The following is an 18,301-nucleotide window of genomic DNA, read 5'->3' as shown; positions in this document are numbered from 1 at the left end:
TCTAAGCGCTGGGGGGATACAAGGTAATCAGGTTGTCCCACAGGGGGGTCACATTCTTCATCCCCATTTTACAGATGAGGTAACTGAGGCCCAGAGAAGTTAAGTGACTTGCCCAAAGTCACCCAGCTGACAGTTGGCGGAGCCGGAATTTGAACCCCGGACCTCTGACTCCAAAGCCCGGGCTCTTTCCACTGAGCCACGCTGTACATATTTATTCTATTTATTTTATTTTGTTAATATGTTTCGTTGTCTGTCTCCCTCTTCTAGACTGTGAGCCCACTGTTGGGTAGGGACCGTCTCTATAGGTTGCCACCTTGTACTTCCCAAGCGCTTAGTACAGTGCTCTGCACACAGTAAGCGCCCAATAAATACGACTGAATGAAATGAATGAATTTAAGCACTTACTATGTGCCAGGCACTGTACTAAGCACTGGGGCAGATACAAGGAGATTGATTGGTTGGACACAATCCCTGTCCCACATGGTGCTCACAGTCTTAATCCCCTTTTTTCAGATGAGGGAACTGAGGCACGGAGAAGCGGAATGATTTGCCCTTGGTCAGACAGTAGACGGGTTTTGGAGCCGGGATTAGAACTCAGGTCCTTCTGACGCCCAGGCTCTACTCACTTAGCCACGCTCCACTTTCCTTGATATTTGTACTACCCAAGCGCTTAGTACAGTGCTCCGCACACAGTAAGTGCTCAATAAATACGATTGAATGAATGAATTTGTGAGGGGAAAGTTGAGGTCCAGATACTAATCATAATAATTGTGGTGTTTGTTAAGCGCTTAATGTGTGCCAGACATATGATGATGATGATGATGGCATTTATTAAGCGCTTACTATGTGCAAAGCACTGTTGTAAGCTCTGGGGAAGTTACAAGGTGATCAGGTTGTCCCACGGGGGGCTCACAGTCTTCATCCCCATTTGACAGATGAGGTAACTGAGGCCCAGAGAAGTGAAGTGACTTGCCCAAAGTCGCACAGCTGGCAGTTGGCGGAGCCGGGATTTGAACCCGTGACCTCTGACTCCAAAGCCTGGGCTCTTTTACCACTGAGCCACGCTGCTTCTCATCATCATCAATCGTATTTATTGAGCGCTTACTATGTGCAGACCATATACTAAGCGCTGGGGTGGCTACTAAACCCGGGCTTGGGAGAAGTCGTGGGTTCTAATGATGATGATGATGGCATTTATTAAGCGCTTACTAGGTGCAAAGCACTTGTTCTAAGCGCTGGGGGGATACAAAGTGATGAGGTTGTCCCACGTGGGGCTCACAGTCTTCATCCCCATTTTACAGATGAGGGAACTGAGGCCCAGAGAAGTGAAGTGACTTGCCCAAAGTCGCACAGCTGGCAGTTGGCGGAGCCGGGATTTGAACCCATGACCTCTGACTCCAAAGCCCGGGCTCTTTTACCACTGAGCCACGCTGCTTCTCATCATCATCAATCGTATTTATTGAGCGCTTACTATGTGCAGACCGTATACTAAGCGCTGGGGTGGCTACTAAGCCCGGGCTTGGGAGAAGTCGTGGGTTCTGATGATGATGATGATGATGGCATTTATTAAGCGCTTACTAGGTGCAAAGCACTTGTTCTAAGCGCTGGGGGGATACAAAGTGATGAGGTTGTCCCACGTGGGGCTCACAGTCTTCATCCCCATTTTACAGATGAGGGAACTGAGGCCCAGAGAAGTGAAGTGACTTGCCCAAAGTCGCACAGCTGGCAGTTGGCGGAGCCGGAATTTGAACCCATGACCTCTGACTCCAAAGCCCGGGCTCTTTTACCACTGAGCCACGCTGCTTCTCATCATCATCAATCGTATTTATTGAGCGCTTACTATGTGCAAACCATATACTAAGCGCTGGGGTGGCTACTAAACCCGGGCTTGGGAGAAGTCGTGGGTTCTAATGATGATGATGATGATGATGATGGCATTTATTAAGCGCTTACTAGGTGCAAAGCACTTGTTCTAAGCGCTGGGGGGATACAAAGTGATGAGGTTGTCCCACGTGGGGCTCACAGTCTTCATCCCCATTTTACAGATGAGGGAACTGAGGCCCAGAGAAGTGAAGTGACTTGCCCAAGGTCACACAGCTGACAAGTGGTGGAGCCGGGATTTGAACCCATGACCTCTGACTCCAAAACCCGGGCTCTTTTACCACTGAGCCACGCTGCTTCTCATCATCATCAATCGTATTTATTGAGCGCTTACTATGTGCAGACCATATACTAAGCGCTGGGGTGGCTACTGAGCCCGGGCTTGGGAGAAGTCGTGGGTTCTAATGATGATGATGATGATGATGATGGCATTTATTAAGCGCTTACTAGGTGCAAAGCACTTGTTCTAAGCGCTGGGGGGATACAAAGTGATGAGGTTGTCCCACGTGGGGCTCACAGTCTTCATCCCCATTTGACAGATGAGGGAACTGAGGCCCAGAGAAGTGAAGTGACTTGCCCAAGGTCACACAGCTGACAAGTGGTGGAGCCGGGATTTGAACCCGTGACCTCTGACTCCAAAACCCGGGCTCTTTCCCACTGAGCCACGCTGCTTCTCTAGCTGCTTCTAATCCCAGCTCCGCCGCTTGTCCACCGAGTGACCTTGGGCAAGTCACTTCTCTGTGCCTCAGCTCCCTCATCTGTAAAATGGGGATGAAGACTGCGCGACAACCTGATTACCTGGTATCTTCGTCGGCGCTCAGAGCAGTGCTGGGCACATAGTAAGCGCTTAACAAATACCATCATTATTATTCCGATCCCGCCTACTTTTTCCTTTTGGAGAGACCGGTTAGCGTGCCTGAGTTAGCGTGTCTTAAATTTTTAACGTTTTTTGAAGAAAGTTGCTCCACCGGAATAAAATGGAGGCACTGAAGTTACCTCTTTGAAACTGCTGTTTCCAATCAATCAATCAATCGTATTTATTGAGCGCTTACTGTGTGCAGAGCACTGTACTAATCAATCAATCAATCGTATTTATTGAGCGCTTCCTGTGTGCAGAGCACTGTACTAAGCGCTTGGGAAGTCCAACTTGGCAACATCTGGAGACAGTCCCTACCCAACAGTGGGCTCACAGTCTAAAAGACTGTTTCCATCTTGTTCAGGCTCTTAGTACAGTGCCCTGCACGCAGAAAGCGCTCAGTAAGTAATTCAATCGGTCAGTTGTATTTATTGAGAGCTTACTGTGTGCAGAGCACAGTACTAAGCGCCTGGGAGGGTAAAGAACGACAATAAACAGACACCTTCCCTGCCCACAACGAGCTTACAGTCTAGAGGAGAGATAATAATAGTAATAATAATTATGGTACTTGTTAAGCGCTTACTGTGTGCAGAGCATTCATTCATTCATTCAATGGTACTTATTGAGCGCTTACTGTGTGCGGAGCACTGTACTAAGCGCTCGGGAAGTACTGTACTAAGTGCTTGGGAGAGTACAACATGACAATAAACAGACACCTTTCCTGCCCACAACGAGCTTACAGTCTAGAGGAGAGATAATAATAGTAGTAATAATTATGGTACTTGTTAAGCGCTTACTGTGGCAGAGCATTCATTCATTCAGTCGTATTTATTGAGCGCTTACTGTGTTCAGAGCACTGTACTAAGCGCTCGGGAAGTACTGTACTAAGTGCTTGGGAGAGTACAATATGACAATAAACAGACACCTTCCCTGCCCACAACGAGCTTACAGTCTGGAGGAGAGAGAGATAATAATAGTAATAATAATTATGGTACTTGTTAAGCGCTTACTGTGGCAGAGCATTCATTCATTCAGTCGTATTTATTGAGCGCTTACTGTGTTCAGAGCACTGTACTAAGCGCTCGGGAAGTACTGTACTAAGTGCTTGGGAGAGTACAATATGACAATAAACAGACACCTTCCCTGCCCACAACGAGCTTACAATCTAGAGGAGAGATAATAATAGTAATAATAATTATGGTACTTGTTAAGCGCTTACTGTGGCAGAGCATTCATTCATTCAGTCGTATTTATTGAGCGCTTACTGTGTGCGGAGCACTGTACTAAGCGCTCGGGAAGTACTGTACTAAGTGCTTGGGAGAGTACAACATGACAATAAACAGACACCTTTCCTGCCCACAACGAGCTTACAGTCTAGAGGAGAGATAATAATAGTAATAATAATTATGGTACTTGTTAAGCGCTTACTGTGGCAGAGCATTCATTCATTCAGTCGTATTTATTGAGCGCTTACTGTGTTCAGAGCACTGTACTAAGCGCTCGGGAAGTACTGTACTAAGTGCTTGGGAGAGTACAATATGACAATAAACAGACAACTTCCCTGCCCACAACGAGCTTACAATCTAGAGGAGAGATAATAATAGTAATAATAATTATGGTACTTGTTAAGCGCTTACTGTGGCAGAGCATTCATTCATTCAGTCGTATTTATTGAGCGCTTACTGTGTGCGGAGCACTGTACTAAGCGCTCGGGAAGTACTGTACTAAGTGCTTGGGAGAGTACAATATGACAATAAACAGACACCTTTCCTGCCCACAACGAGCTTACAGTCTAGAGGAGAGATAATAATAGTAATAATAATTATGGTACTTGTTAAGCGCTTACTGTGGCAGAGCATTCATTCATTCAGTCGTATTTATTGAGCGCTTACTGTGTTCAGAGCACTGTACTAAGCGCTCGGGAAGTACTGTACTAAGTGCTTGGGAGAGTACAATATGACAATAAACAGACACCTTCCCTGCCCACAACGAGCTTACAGTCTGGAGGAGAGAGAGATAATAATAGTAATAATAATTATGGTACTTGTTAAGCGCTTACTGTGGCAGAGCATTCATTCATTCAGTCGTATTTATTGAGCGCTTACTGTGTTCAGAGCACTGTACTAAGCGCTCGGGAAGTACTGTACTAAGTGCTTGGGAGAGTACAATATGACAATAAACAGACACCTTCCCTGCCCACAATGAGCTTACAGTCCAGAGGGGGAGAGAGATAATAATAGTAATAATAATTATGGTACTTGTTAAGTGCCTACTATGTGCCAAGCACTGTTCTAAGCGCTCGGGGGGATCCAAGCTAGGTTAGAAACATCCTCTGTCCCACATTAGGCTCACACTTTTGACCCCCATTTTACAGCTGAGGGCACTGAGTCCCAGAGGAGTGAAGTGATTTGCCCAAGGTCACGCAGCAGAAATGTGGCAGAACGGGGATTAGAACCCAGGTCCTCCCGGCTGTTTCTCGAGCGATTGATTGATTGTTTTATTTTTTCCATCCGCAGGCGGGGAAGCCCCCTGTTGATTGGGGTTCGCAGCGAACACAAGCTCTCCACTGACCACATCCCGATCTTGTACCGAACAGGTAAAATAAAATAATAATAATAGTCATCATCATCATCATCGTGGTATTGTTACGTGCTTACTATGTGCCAGGCACTGTCCTAAGCGCCGGGTTGGATAACGGTTCCATCTTCCTGCCACCTTAACGGAAACAGTGGAATATTCCCTGGACGTGCGTTTGGAAAAATCATCATCATCATCATCAATCGTATTTATTGAGCGCTTACTATGTGCAGAGCACTGTACTGAGCGCTTGGGAAGTACAAATTGGCAACATATAGAGGCAGTCCCTACCCAACAGTGGGCTCACAGTCTAAAAGAAAAATCCAAGTTTCCCCTCAACTATGTATGTCCAGGGAATAGTCTTTCAAGATAATAAGCGAGGATCTTCTTCCTTTCATTCATTCATTCATTCATTCATTCGGTTGTATTTATTGAGCGCTTACTGTGTGCAGAGCACTGTACTAAGCGCTTGGGGAGTCCAAGTTGGCAACATCTAGAGACGGTCCCTACCCAACAGTGGGCTCACAGTCTAAAAGAAAAATCCAAGTTTCCCCTCAACTATGTACGTCCAGGGAATAGTCTTTCAATATAACAAGCGAGGATCTTCTTCCTTTCATTCATTCATTCATTCATTCATTCATTCATTCGGTTGTATTTATTGAGCGCTTACTGTGTGCAGAGCACTGTACTAAGCGCTTGGGGAGTCCAAGTCGGCAACATCTAGAGACGGTCCCTACCCAACAGTGGGCTCCCAGTCTAAAAGAAAAATCCAAGTTTCCCCTCAACTATGTATGTCCAGGGAATAGTCGTTCAAGATGACATGCGAGGATCTTCTTCCTTTCATTCATTCATTCATTTGGTTGTATTTATTGAGCGCTTACTGTGTGCAGAGCACTGTACTAAGCGCTTGGGGAGTCCAAGTTGGCAACATCTAGAGACGGTCCCTACCCAACAGCGGGCTCACAGTCTAAAAGAAAAATCCAAGTTTCCCCTCAACTATGTATGTCCAGGGAATAGTCGTTCAAGATGACATGCAAGGATCTTCTTCCTTTCATTCATTCGGTTGTATTTATTGAGCGCTTACTGTGTGCAGAGCACTGTACTAAGCGCTTGGGGAGTCCAAGTCGGCAACATCTAGAGACGGTCCCTACCCAACAGTGGGCTCCCAGTCTAAAAGAAAAATTCAAGTTCCCCTCAACTATGTATGTCCAGGGAATAGTCTTTCAAGATGACATGCGAGGATCTTCTTCCTTTCATTCATTCATTTATTCATTCGGTCGTATTTATTGAGCGCTTACTGTGTGCAGAGCACTGTACTAAGCGCTTAGGAAGTCCAAGTTGGCAACATATAGAGACGGTCCCTACCCAACAGCGGGCTCACAGTCTAAAAGAAAAATCCAAGTTTCCCCTTAACTATGTATGTCCAGGGAATAGTCGTTCAAGATGACATGCAAGGATCTTCTTCCTTTCATTCATTCATTCATTCGGTCGTATTTATTGAGCGCTTACTGTGTGCAGAGCACTGTACTAAGCGCTTAGGAAGTCCAAGTTGGCAACATATAGAGACGGTCCCTACCCAACAGCGGGCTCACAGTCTAAAAGAAAAATCCAAGTTTCCCCTCAACTATGTATGTCCAGGGAATAGTCGTTCAAGATGACATGCGAGGATCTTCTTCCTTTCATTCATTCATTCATTCGGTCGTATTTATTGAGCGCTTACTGTGTGCAGAGCACTGTACTAAGCGCTTGGGGAGTCCAAGTTGGCAACATCTAGAGACGGTCCCTACCCAACAGTGGGCTCACAGTCTAAAAGAAAAATCCAAGTTTCCCCTCAACTATGTGTGTCCAGGGAATAGTCTTTCAAGATAACAAGCGAGGATCTTCTTCCTTTCATTCATTCATTCATTCATTCATTCGGTCGTATTTATTGAGCGCTTACTGTGTGCAGAGCACTGTACTAAGCGCTTGGGGAGTCCAAGTTGGCAACATCTAGAGACGGTCCCTACCCAACAGCGGGCTCACAGTCTAAAAGAAAAATCCAAGTTTCCCCTCAACTATGTATGTCCAGGGAATAGTCGTTCAAGATGACATGCAAGGATCTTCTTCCTTTCATTTATTCATTCGGTTGTATTTATTGAGCGCTCACTGTGTGCAGAGCACTGTACTAAGCGCTTGGGGAGTCCAAGTTGGCAACATCTAGAGACGGTCCCTACCCAACAGCCGGCTCACAGTCTAAGAAGGGGAAGTTGCTGTGATTTCAGGGACAGGTAAAATCCTTTCTTTTCGATCAGGGGTATGGATTGAGCGCCGGCTGTGTGCAGAGCACTGTACTAAGCGCCTGGAAGAGTCCGAGGTAACAGTTGGTAGGCGTGTATCCCATCCTCCATGAACAGGAGTTGGAAAATGTGTATGGAGTTGATCCTCTAGGCTGTAAACTCGTTGTGGACGGGGAATGTGCCTATTTATTGTTACATTGTCCTCTCCAAGGCGCTTAGTGTAGTGCTCTGCACACGGTAAATGCTCAGTAAATACAACTGAATGAATCTGGATGCCGAACCACTTAATAATAATGATCATCATCATCATCATCATCAATCGTATTTATTGAGCGCTTACTATGGGCAGAGCACTGTACTAAGCGCTTGGGAACTACAAATCGGCAACATATAGAGACAGTCCCTACCCAACAGTGGGCTCACAGTCTAAAAGGGGGAGACAGAGAACAAAACCAAACATACTAACAAAATAAAATAAATAGAATAGATATGTACAAATAAAATAAATAAATAGAGTAAAAAAAATGTACAAACATATACATATAACAAACATATACATATAACAAACATATACATATAACAAACATATATACATATAACATAATGATGACGTTTATTAAGCGCTTACTATGTGCAAAGCACTGTTCTAAGCACTTAAGGTCATCAGGTTGTCCCACGTGGAGCTCACGGTCTTAATCCCCATTTTACAGATGAGATAACTGAGGCACAGAGAAGTGAAGTGACTTGGCTTTTCTTCTCCATTTGAGAAGCAGCGTGGCTCAGTGGAAAGAGCCTGAGCTTTGGAGTGAGAGGTCATGGGTTCAAATCCCGGCTCCCCCACTTGTCAGCTGTGTGACTTTGGGCAAGTCACTTCAGTTCTCTGTGCCTCAGTTCCCTCATCTGTAAAATGGGGATGAAGACTGTGAGCCCCCCATGGGACAAGCTGATCGCCTTGTATCTCCCCCAGCGCTTAGAACAGTGCTTTGCACATAGTAAGTGCTTAATAAGTGCCATCATAATTCTCCATTATTGCCTTGTTCCCATTACAAAATGTTGCAATTTATGTCCGTTTTACAGATGAGATAACTGAGGCACAGAGAAGTGAAGTGACTTGGCTTTTCTTCTCCATTATTGCCTTGTTCCCCTTACAAAATGTTGCAATTGTTTCTCTATTTCAGGGCCAATAATAATAATAATAATGAAGGCATTTATTAAGCACTTACTATGTGCAAAGCACTGTTCTAAGCGCTGAGGAGGTTACAAGGTGATCAGGTTGTCCCACAGGGGGCTCACAGTCTGAATCCCCATTTTACAGATGAGGGAACTGAGGCCCAGAGAAGTGAAGTGACTTGCCCAAAGTCACACAGCTGACAAGTGGCAGAGCATGGATTTAATAATAATGATGGCATTTATTAAGCGCTTACTATGTGCAAAGCACTGTTCTGAGCGCCGGGGAGGTTAACTTTGCAAGTCATGAATTAGGCCCCATGGGAGACCCTCCTTCCATTCATCATCATCATCATCAATCGTATTTATTGAGCGCTTACTATGTGCAGAGCACTGTACTAAGCGCTGGGGAAGTACAAATTGGCAGCACATAGAGACAGTCCCTACCCAACAGTGGGCTCACAGTCTAAAAGGGGGAGACAGAGAACAAAACCAAACATACTAACAAAATAAAATAAATAGAATAGATATGTTCAGTCTTATTTATTGAGCACTTACTGTGTGTAAAGCACTGTACTAAGCGTTTGGAAAGCACACTTTGACAACAAATCGTACCGATTCCTTTCTGTGTCTTCCTTGCACTTGAATTTGCTCCCGTTTTTCACCACCCCCTCAGCCCAACGACACTCGTGACCGTATCCATCATTTATCTCTATCAATGTCAGTCTCCCCATGTAATAATAATAATAATAATGATGGTATTTGTTTAGCACTTATTATGTGCCATAATATACATTATATATACCTGTATATATGTTTGTACATATTTATTACTCTATTTATTTATTTATTTTACTTGTACCTATCTATTCTATTGATTTTATTTTGTTAGTCTGTTTGGTTTTGTTCTCCGTCTCCCCCTTTTAGACTGTGAGCCCTACTGTTGGGTAGGGACTGTCTCTATATGTTGCCAATTTGTACTTCCCAAGTGCTTAGTACAGTGCTCTGCACACAGGAAGCGCTCAATAAATACGATTGATGATGATGATGATGATGTTCTAAGGGCTGGGGTAGATACAAGGTCATCAGGTGGTCAATCAATCAATCAATCGTATTTATTGAGCGCTTACTATGTGCAGAGCACTGTACTAAGCGCTTGGGAAGTACAAATTGGCATCACATAGAGACAGTCCCTACCCAGCTGTGGTGGTGGTCCCACGTGGGACTCACGTTCTTCCTCCCCATTTAAAGTGGAGGTCACCGCGGCGCAGAGAAGTGAAGCGACTTGCCCGGGGTCACACAGCAGACAAGTGGCGGAGTCAGGATTCGAACCCACGACCCCCGACTCCCAAGCCCGGGCTCTTCCCACCAAGCCACGCTGTGGCAGAGTGTCCCGTGAAGATAGCGGTGTCAGGACGGCATTTTTAGGGCGGTCTTGTTCGGAATAATTTACCCAGTTTTAGCGGATGTTTCTCCAATTTATTGCCGTTTGACTCTTAGAATTGCTTCCTGTGTTTAATTAACTATTTCTATATTTAGTTCTACCGTTCACTTCTGAAGTGTTTTTTTTTTTCTATATTGCACTTTCAGCCTTACAAACTATTGATCATTCTATGGATGGAATATCCATAGAACAAGAAGAAGATGCCTTCTTCACGTGTACCTTAATGCTCAAATTCTCTTTTTAAAAGAAGGAGGGGGAAGAAATGATAAGGAAACTGAACACCGCATCATTTACGTGTCGCTATTGCAGTCTAAAGGAAAGAAAAAAGACTATAGGCCCGCTTCATTCATTCAGTCGTATTTATTGAGCACTTACCGTGTGCAGAGCACTGTACTGAGTGCTTGGAAAGTACAATTCGGCAGCAAGGAGAGGCATTCCCTGCCCACAACGGGTTGTGCATTTCTGTTCAGTGTCACCCCGAAGCGTCGTATAAACGAATTTTTGATTTGGTGATTTCCGGATTGTGTCAAGATTCTTCCAACGTGCTTTATTACTAGTAATAATATTTGTTAAGTGCCTATTCTATAGGGTAAGCACTGTACTAAGCGCTGGGGTGAGCACGAGCAAGTCGGTTGGACACAGTCCCTGTCCCACGGGGAGCTCACAGTCTCAATCCTCATTTTACAGAGGAGGGAACTGAAGCGTAGAGGAGTAAAAGGAGTTGCCCAAGGTCGCACAGCGGACAATAATAATAATGGTGGTATTTGTTAAACGCTTAATATGTGCCTAGCACTGTTTTAGACGCTGGGGGAGATGTAAGGTGATCAGGTTGTCCCACTTGGGGCTCGCAGTCTTCATCCCCATTTGACAGATGAGGGAACTGAGGCCCAGAGAAGTGACGTAACTTGCCCAGAGTCACGCAGCTGACTGGTGGCGGAGCCAGGATTAGAACGCATAATAATGATAATAATAATAATAATAACATTTATTAAGCTCTTACTATGTGCAAAGCATTCATTCATTCATTCATTCAATGGTATTTATTGAGCACTTACTGTGTGCAGAGCACTGTACTAAGCGCTTGGGAAGTTCAAGTTGGCAACATATAGAGACAGTCCCTACCCAACAGCAGGCTCACAGTCTAGAAGGGGGAAAAGCATTCATTCCGTCGTATTTATCGAGCGCTTACTGTGAGCAGCACAGCACTGTACTAAGCGCTTGGGAAGTACAAGTTGGCAACATATAGAGACGGTCCCTACCCAACAGTGGGCTCACAGTCTAGAAGGGGGATAAGCATCCATTCATTCATTCATTCATTCAGTAGTATTTATTGAGCGCTTACTGTGTGCAGAGCACTGTACTAAGCGCTTGGGAAGTACAAGTTGGCAACGTATAGAGAACAAAGCAGGGTTCTAAGCGCTGGAGAGGTTTCAGGGTGATCAGGTTGTCCCACCGGGGGCCCACAGTCTTCATCCCCATTTTACAGATGAGGGAACCGAGGCCCAGAGAAGTGGAGTGACTTGCCCAAAGTCACACAGCTGACAATTGGCGGAGCCAGGATTTGAACCCATGACCTCTGACTCCAAAGCCCGGGCTCTTCCGCTAGGCCATGCTGGTGGGATTAGAACCCATGACCCCCCTAGTCCAAGGCCAGGTCGCAAGCCACTGCGCCATGCTCCTCGGGGTCACTTCTCCCGACTTAGCCAAGTGGGGGAAAAAAAAGATCCCCATTCCTAAAAATAACTGAAACACGCAGACTTTTAGGGTTTTTTTTATTCATTCATTCATTCATTCGTATTTATTGAGTGCTTACTGTGTGCAGAGCACTGTACTAAGCGCCTGGGCAGTACAAATCAGCAACGTATTCATTCAGTCGTATTTGTTGAGTGCTTACTGTGTGCAGAGCACTGTGCTAAGCGCCTGGGAAGTACAAATCGGCAACATATTCATTCAGTCGTATTTATTGAGCGCTTACTGTGTGCAGAGCACTGTTCTAAGCGCTTGGGAAGTACAAATCGGCAACATATTCATTCAGTCGTATTTATTGAGCGCTTACTGTGTGCAGAGCACTGTTCTAGGCGCTTGGGAAGTACAAATCGGCAACATATTCATTGTCGTACTTATTGAGCACTTACTGTGTGCAGAGCACTGTTCTAAGCGCTTGGGAAGTACAAATCGGCAACATATTCATTGTCGTACTTATTGAGCGCTTACTGTGTGCAGAGCACTGTACTAAGCGCCTGGGCAGTACAAATCGGCAACGTATTCCTTCAGTCATATTTATTGAGCGCTTACTGTGTGCAGAGCACTGTTCTAAGCGCCTGGGAAGTACAAATCGGCAGCATATTCATTCAGTCGTATTTATTGAGCGCTTACTATGTGCAGAGCACTGTACTAAGCGCCTGGGCAGTACAAATCTGCATTGTATTCCTTCAGTCGTGTTTATTGAGCGCTTACTGTGTGCAGAGCACTGTACTAAGCGCTTGGGAAGTACAAGTTAGCAACATATAGAGACAGTCCCGACCCTTATTGAGTTCTTACTCTGTAACCAGTAGGTGTCATCGGAAGATCGTCGTGCTGGAGGAAAATTCCTTTGGAAAAATCCTTTCCCCAGTGGAAACCGCTCTTTGCTTCAGGCGATATTTGGAAAACCCTTCAGTGTGTGTGAAATAGCGAATCGAGCACCTTGTGAAGCCCGAAAAATGGAAAAATCTAGACTATAAGGCAGTCTGGCCTAGCGCCTAGAGCCCGGAGGTCATGGGTTCGTTCATTTATTCAATCACATTTATTGAGCGCTTACTGTGTGCAGAGCACTGGACTAAGCGCTTGGGAAGTACAATTGTGCAGCAGAGACGGTCTCTCCCCAACGACGGGCCCAGAGTCTAGAAGGGGGGAGACAGACAACAAAACAAAGCAAGTAGACAGGCGTCAGTACCATCAAACTAGATAAATAGAATTTTATCTAATAATCCTCATCTAATTCTAATCGAGTTCTAATCCCGGCTCCACCACTTGTCTGCTCCTTGCTTTAGGCGATATTTGGAAAACCCTTAAGTGTGTGTGAAATAGCGAATCGAGCACCTTGTGAAGCCCGAAAAATGGAAAAATCTAGACTATAAGGCAGTCTGGCCTAGCGTCTAGAGCCCCGGCCCGGGAGTTAGAAGGTCATGGGTTCGTTCATTTATTCAGTCACATTTATTGAGCGCTTACTGTGTGCAGAGCACTGGACTAAGCGCTTGGGAAGTACAGTTCTGAAGCAGAGACGGTCTCTACCCAGCGACGGGCCCAGAGTCTAGAAGGGGGGAGACAGACAACAAAACAAAGCAAGTAGACAGGCGTCAGTACCATCAAACTAGATAAATAGAATTTTATCTAATAATCCTCATCTAATTCTAATCGAGTTCTAATCCCAGCTCCATCACTTCTCTGCTCCTTGCTTTGGGCGATATTTGGAAAACCCTTAGTGTATGTGAAATAGCGAATCAAGCACCTTGTGAAGCCCGAAAAATGGAAAAATCTAGACTATAAGGCAGTCTGGCCTAGCGTCTAGAGCCCCGGCCCGGGAGTTAGAAGGTCATGGGTTCGTTCATTTATTTAGTCACATTTATTGAGCGCTTACTGTGTGCAGAGCACTGGACTAAGCGCTTGGGAAGTACAATTGTGCAGCAGAGACGGTCTCTCCCCAACGACGGGCTCAGAGTCTAGAAGGGGGGAGACAGACAACAAAACAAAGCAAGGAGACAGGCGTCAGCACCATCAAACTAGATAAATAGAATTTTATCGAATAATCCTCATCTAATTCTAATCGGGTTCTAATCCCGGCTCCACCACTTGTCTGCTCCTTGCTTTAGGCGATATTTGGAAAACCCTTAAGTGTGCGTGAAATAGCGAATCGAGCACCTTGTGAAGCCCGAAAAATGGAAAAATCTAGACTATAAGGCAGTCTGGCCTAGCGTCTAGAGCCCCGGCCCGGGAGTCAGAAGGTCATGGGTTCATTCATTTATTCAATCACATTTATTATTATTATTGTATTATTATTATTATTATTATGGGTTCATTCATTTATTCAATCACATTTATTATTATTATTGTATTATTATTATTATTATGGGTTCATTCATTTATTCAATCACATTCATTATTATTATTGTATTATTATTATTATTATTTATTTGTTTATTTATTTATTCTGCTTGTACGTATCTATTCTATTTATTTTATTGTGTTAGTATGTTTGGTTTTGTTCTCCGTCTCCCCCTTTTAGACTGTGAGCCCACTGGTGGGTAGGGACCGTCTCTAGATGTTGCCAGTTTGGACTTCCCAAGCGCTTAGTACAGTGCTCGGCACATAGTAAGCGCTCAATAAATACGATTGATGATGATGAGGATGATGATGATGATTTATTGAGCGCTTACTGTGTGCAGAGCACTGGACTAAGCGCTTGGGAAGTACAGTTCTGCAGCAGAGACGGTCTCTACCCAACGACGGGCCCCCAGTCTAGAAGGGGGGAGACAGACAACAAAACAAAACAAGTAGACAGGTGTCACTACCATCAAACTAGATACATAGGATTTTATAATAATAATAATAATAATGATGGCATTTATTAAGCACTTACTATGTGCAAAGCACTGTTCTAAGCGCTGGGGAGGTTACAAGGCCATCAGGTTGTCCCACGGGGGGCTCACAGTCTTAATCCCCATTTTCCAGATGAGGTCACTGAGGCACAGAGAAGTTAAATGACTTGCCCAAAGTCACACAGCTGACAATTGGCAGAGCCGGGATTTGAACCCACGACCTCTGACTCCAAAGACCGGGCTCTTTCCACTGAGCCAAGCTGCTTCTCTAATTTTATCTAATAATCCTCATCTAATTCTAATCGGGTTCTAATCCTGGCTCCACCACTTGTCTGCTCTTGGGCCTTGGGCAAGTCACTTCGCCTCTCTGGGCCTCAGTGGCCTCATCTGGAAAATGGGGATGATAATAATGGTATTCGTTAAGCGCTTAATCAATCAATCAATCGTATTTATTGAGCGCTTACTGTGTGCAGAGCAGTGTACTAAGCGCTTGGGAAGTACAAGTTGCTTACTACGTGCCAAGCACTGTTCTAAGCGCTGGGGGTAGATACAAGGTCATCAGGTTGTTCCACGGGGGGCTGACAATCTTCATCCCCATTTGACAGATGGGGGAACTGAGGCCCAGAGAAGTGAAGTAACTTGCCCAAGGCCACACAGCTGACAAGTGGAGGAGCCGGGATTAGAACCCGTGACCTCTGACTCCCAAGCCTGGGCGCTCTCCACAGTATATATGCTGTATATATGTATATATTTTTGTACATATTTATTACTCTATTTATTTATTTTACTTGTATATCTCTATTTATTTTATTTTGTTAGTATGTTTGGTTTTATTCTCTGTCTCCCCCTTTTAGACTGTGAGCCCACTGCTGGGTAGGGACTGTCTCTATATGTTGCCTACTTGTACTTCCCAAGCGCTTAGTACAGTGCTCTGCACATAGTAAGCGCTCAATAAATACGATTGATGATGATGTTGGGTAGGGACTGTCCCTATGTGTTGCCGACTTGTACTTCCCAAGCGCTTAGTACAGTGCTCTGCACACAGTAAGCGCTCAATAAATACGATTGATGATGATGATGTTGGGTAGGGACCGTCTCTAGATGTTGCCAACTTGGACTTCCCAAGCGCTTAGTCCAGTGCTCTGCACACAGTAAGCGCTCAATAAATACGATTGATGATGATGTTGGGTAGGGACGGTCTCTATATGTTGCCGACTTGTACTTCCCAAGGGCTTAGTACAGTGCTCGGCACACAGTAAGCGCTCAATAAATACGATTGATGATGATGTTGGGTAGGGACCATCTCTATATGTTGCCGACTTGTACTTCCCAAGCGCTTAGTACCGTGCTCTGCACATAGTAAGCGCTCAATCAATCAATCAATCAATCAATCGTATTTATTGAGCGCTTACTATGTGCAGAGCACTGTACTAAGCGCTTGGGAAGTACAAATTGGCAACACATAGAGACAGTCCCTACCCAACAGTGGGCTCACAGTCTAAAAGGGGGAGACAGAGAACAGAACCAAACATACCAACAAAATTAAATAAATAGGATAGAAATGTACAAGTAAAATAAATGTAAAATAAATAAATAAAGTAAAATAAATAAATAAAGTTAAATAAATAAATAAATAGAGTAATAAATAAATAATAAATACGATTGATGATGATGTTGGGTAGGGACGGTCTCTATATGTTGCCGACTTGTACTTCCCAAGCGCTTAGTACAGTGCTCTGCACCCAGTAAGCGCTCAATAAATACGATTGATTGATTGATTGAGCCCCGCTGCTTCTCTGGAGACTGTGAGCCCCCACATGGGACAAGGATTATATTCCTCCAGATTTGCTTGTATCCACCCCAGTGCTTAGTACAGTTCCTGGCACGTAGTAAGTGCTTAACAAATACCACAGTTATTATTATTAATAATAAGGCAGAATGCTTTCAGCCCTGCACCTGCAACACATTAGCCTCTAAACCATATGAATAAAAAGTGGCCTCGATCCATGGAAAACAATAGCGGCGCGTTAAACGATGATGGCGAACAGTCTGAAGACGTGGAAGGAAAATTTGCATGCCTGTTTTCATCACGAATTGGAAAGTCGGGCCGGAAAATTTATTTTATTTCTAGTAACCCTCCGCGCTCCCGGTGCCCTTTTTGTCCGCGGTTTTCGGAGTTGATCTACGAACTGCACAATAAGTGGAGACTGGAATGATGGTTTAATCGACTTTCCTCCTGCTTTGGAAAAAGTACCAACGTGAAGAGACGGCTTTAAATATCCATTAAGGTGGTCGTTCTTTAATAATAGTGATGATAATAATAATAATGATGGCATTTATTAAGCGCTTACTATGTGCACTGCACAGCGCTGTCCTAAGCGCTGGGAAGGTTACAAGGTGATCAGGTTGTCCCATGGGGGGCTCACAGTCTTCATCCCCATTTTACAGATGAGGCAACTCAAAAGTGACTTGCCCAAAGTCACACAGCTGACAGTTGGCGGGGCCGGGATTTGAACCCGTGACCTCTGACTCCAAAGCCCGGGCTCTTTCCGCTGAGCCACGCTGCTTCTCTAATGCTTCTTTAATGCTTTGCAGAGACAGAGAGGAGCGACGCATCAACGCATGAACGCATTTTCAGGGAAATAGACTTACCCAAGTACGCTGGGTCGCTCGGTGTTATTTTTGCAAATTCAGAGATGAGGGATTCATCTACGCGTGTTCACGGAATACGCGTGTTCACGGAATCAGGTGTCGTGTAAATAGAAATGTACGTGCGTGCAAATAGGGTATTGTATATCCTGCCAATGGTGTAGGTATTCCGGAATACCGGAGCAGTTTAAGTATACACTTTTCATTGTAAGAAATCTGCATCCAAATAATAATATTAATAATAGGTGGGGTATTTATAAAGCGCTTATTAGTGCCGGGCACTGTACTATGCGCTGGGTTAGATTCAAGGCGATTGCTTTAGACACGATCCTTGTCTTATGTGGGGCTCACAGTTTTAATCCCCATTTTCCAGATGAGGGAACTGAGGCCCAGAGACGTGAAGTGACTTGCCCAAGGTCACACAGCAGACAAGCGGCAGAGCCGGGATTAGAACCCAAGTCCTCTGATTCCTGGGCCCGGGCTGTACTAAGCGCTTGGGGTAGATACAAGCTAAGTAGGATGGATACAGTCCGTGTCCCACGTGGAGCTCATAGTCTTCATAATAATAAGAATAATAATAATGGCATTTATTAAGCGCTTACTATGTGCAAGGCACTGTTCTAAGTGCTGGGGAGGTTACAAGGTGATCAGGTTGTCCCAAGGGGGCTCACAGTCTTCATCCCCATTTTACAGATGAGGTAACTGATGCCCAGAGAAGTTAAGTGACTTGCCCAAAGTCACACAGCTGATAGTTGGCGGAGCCGGGATTTGAACCCATGACCTCTGACTCCAAAGTCCGTGCTCTTTCCATTGAGCCACGCTGCTTCTCCATCCATTCATTTATTCATTCAGTCCCTCGTATTTACTGAGCGCT

The 18,301-nt window shown here is 44.8% G+C and overlaps 1 protein-coding gene across 2 annotated transcripts in view; it reads left to right on the top strand.

The window, feature by feature from the left end:
• The window catches only part of GFPT1 (glutamine--fructose-6-phosphate transaminase 1), a 173,714-nt gene that overhangs the window by 80,244 nt on the left and 75,169 nt on the right, over positions 1 to 18,301 (top strand). Inside the window, exons 8-9 of one of the 2 annotated variants that reach the window (XM_038746851.1) lie at positions 5,254 to 5,333; positions 10,348 to 10,416. In XM_038746851.1, coding sequence (XP_038602779.1) covers positions 5,254 to 5,333; positions 10,348 to 10,416 — 149 coding nt within the window. The remainder of the gene's footprint in view (positions 1 to 5,253; positions 5,334 to 10,347; positions 10,417 to 18,301) is intronic. The other variant, XM_038746852.1, reaches the window with a different exon arrangement.

Source organism: Tachyglossus aculeatus, chromosome 5 (assembly GCF_015852505.1).
Source record: "Tachyglossus aculeatus isolate mTacAcu1 chromosome 5, mTacAcu1.pri, whole genome shotgun sequence".
NCBI classification, from domain to species: Eukaryota; Metazoa; Chordata; class Mammalia; order Monotremata; family Tachyglossidae; genus Tachyglossus; species Tachyglossus aculeatus.
This window is presented reverse-complemented; position numbering and strand designations above follow the sequence as displayed.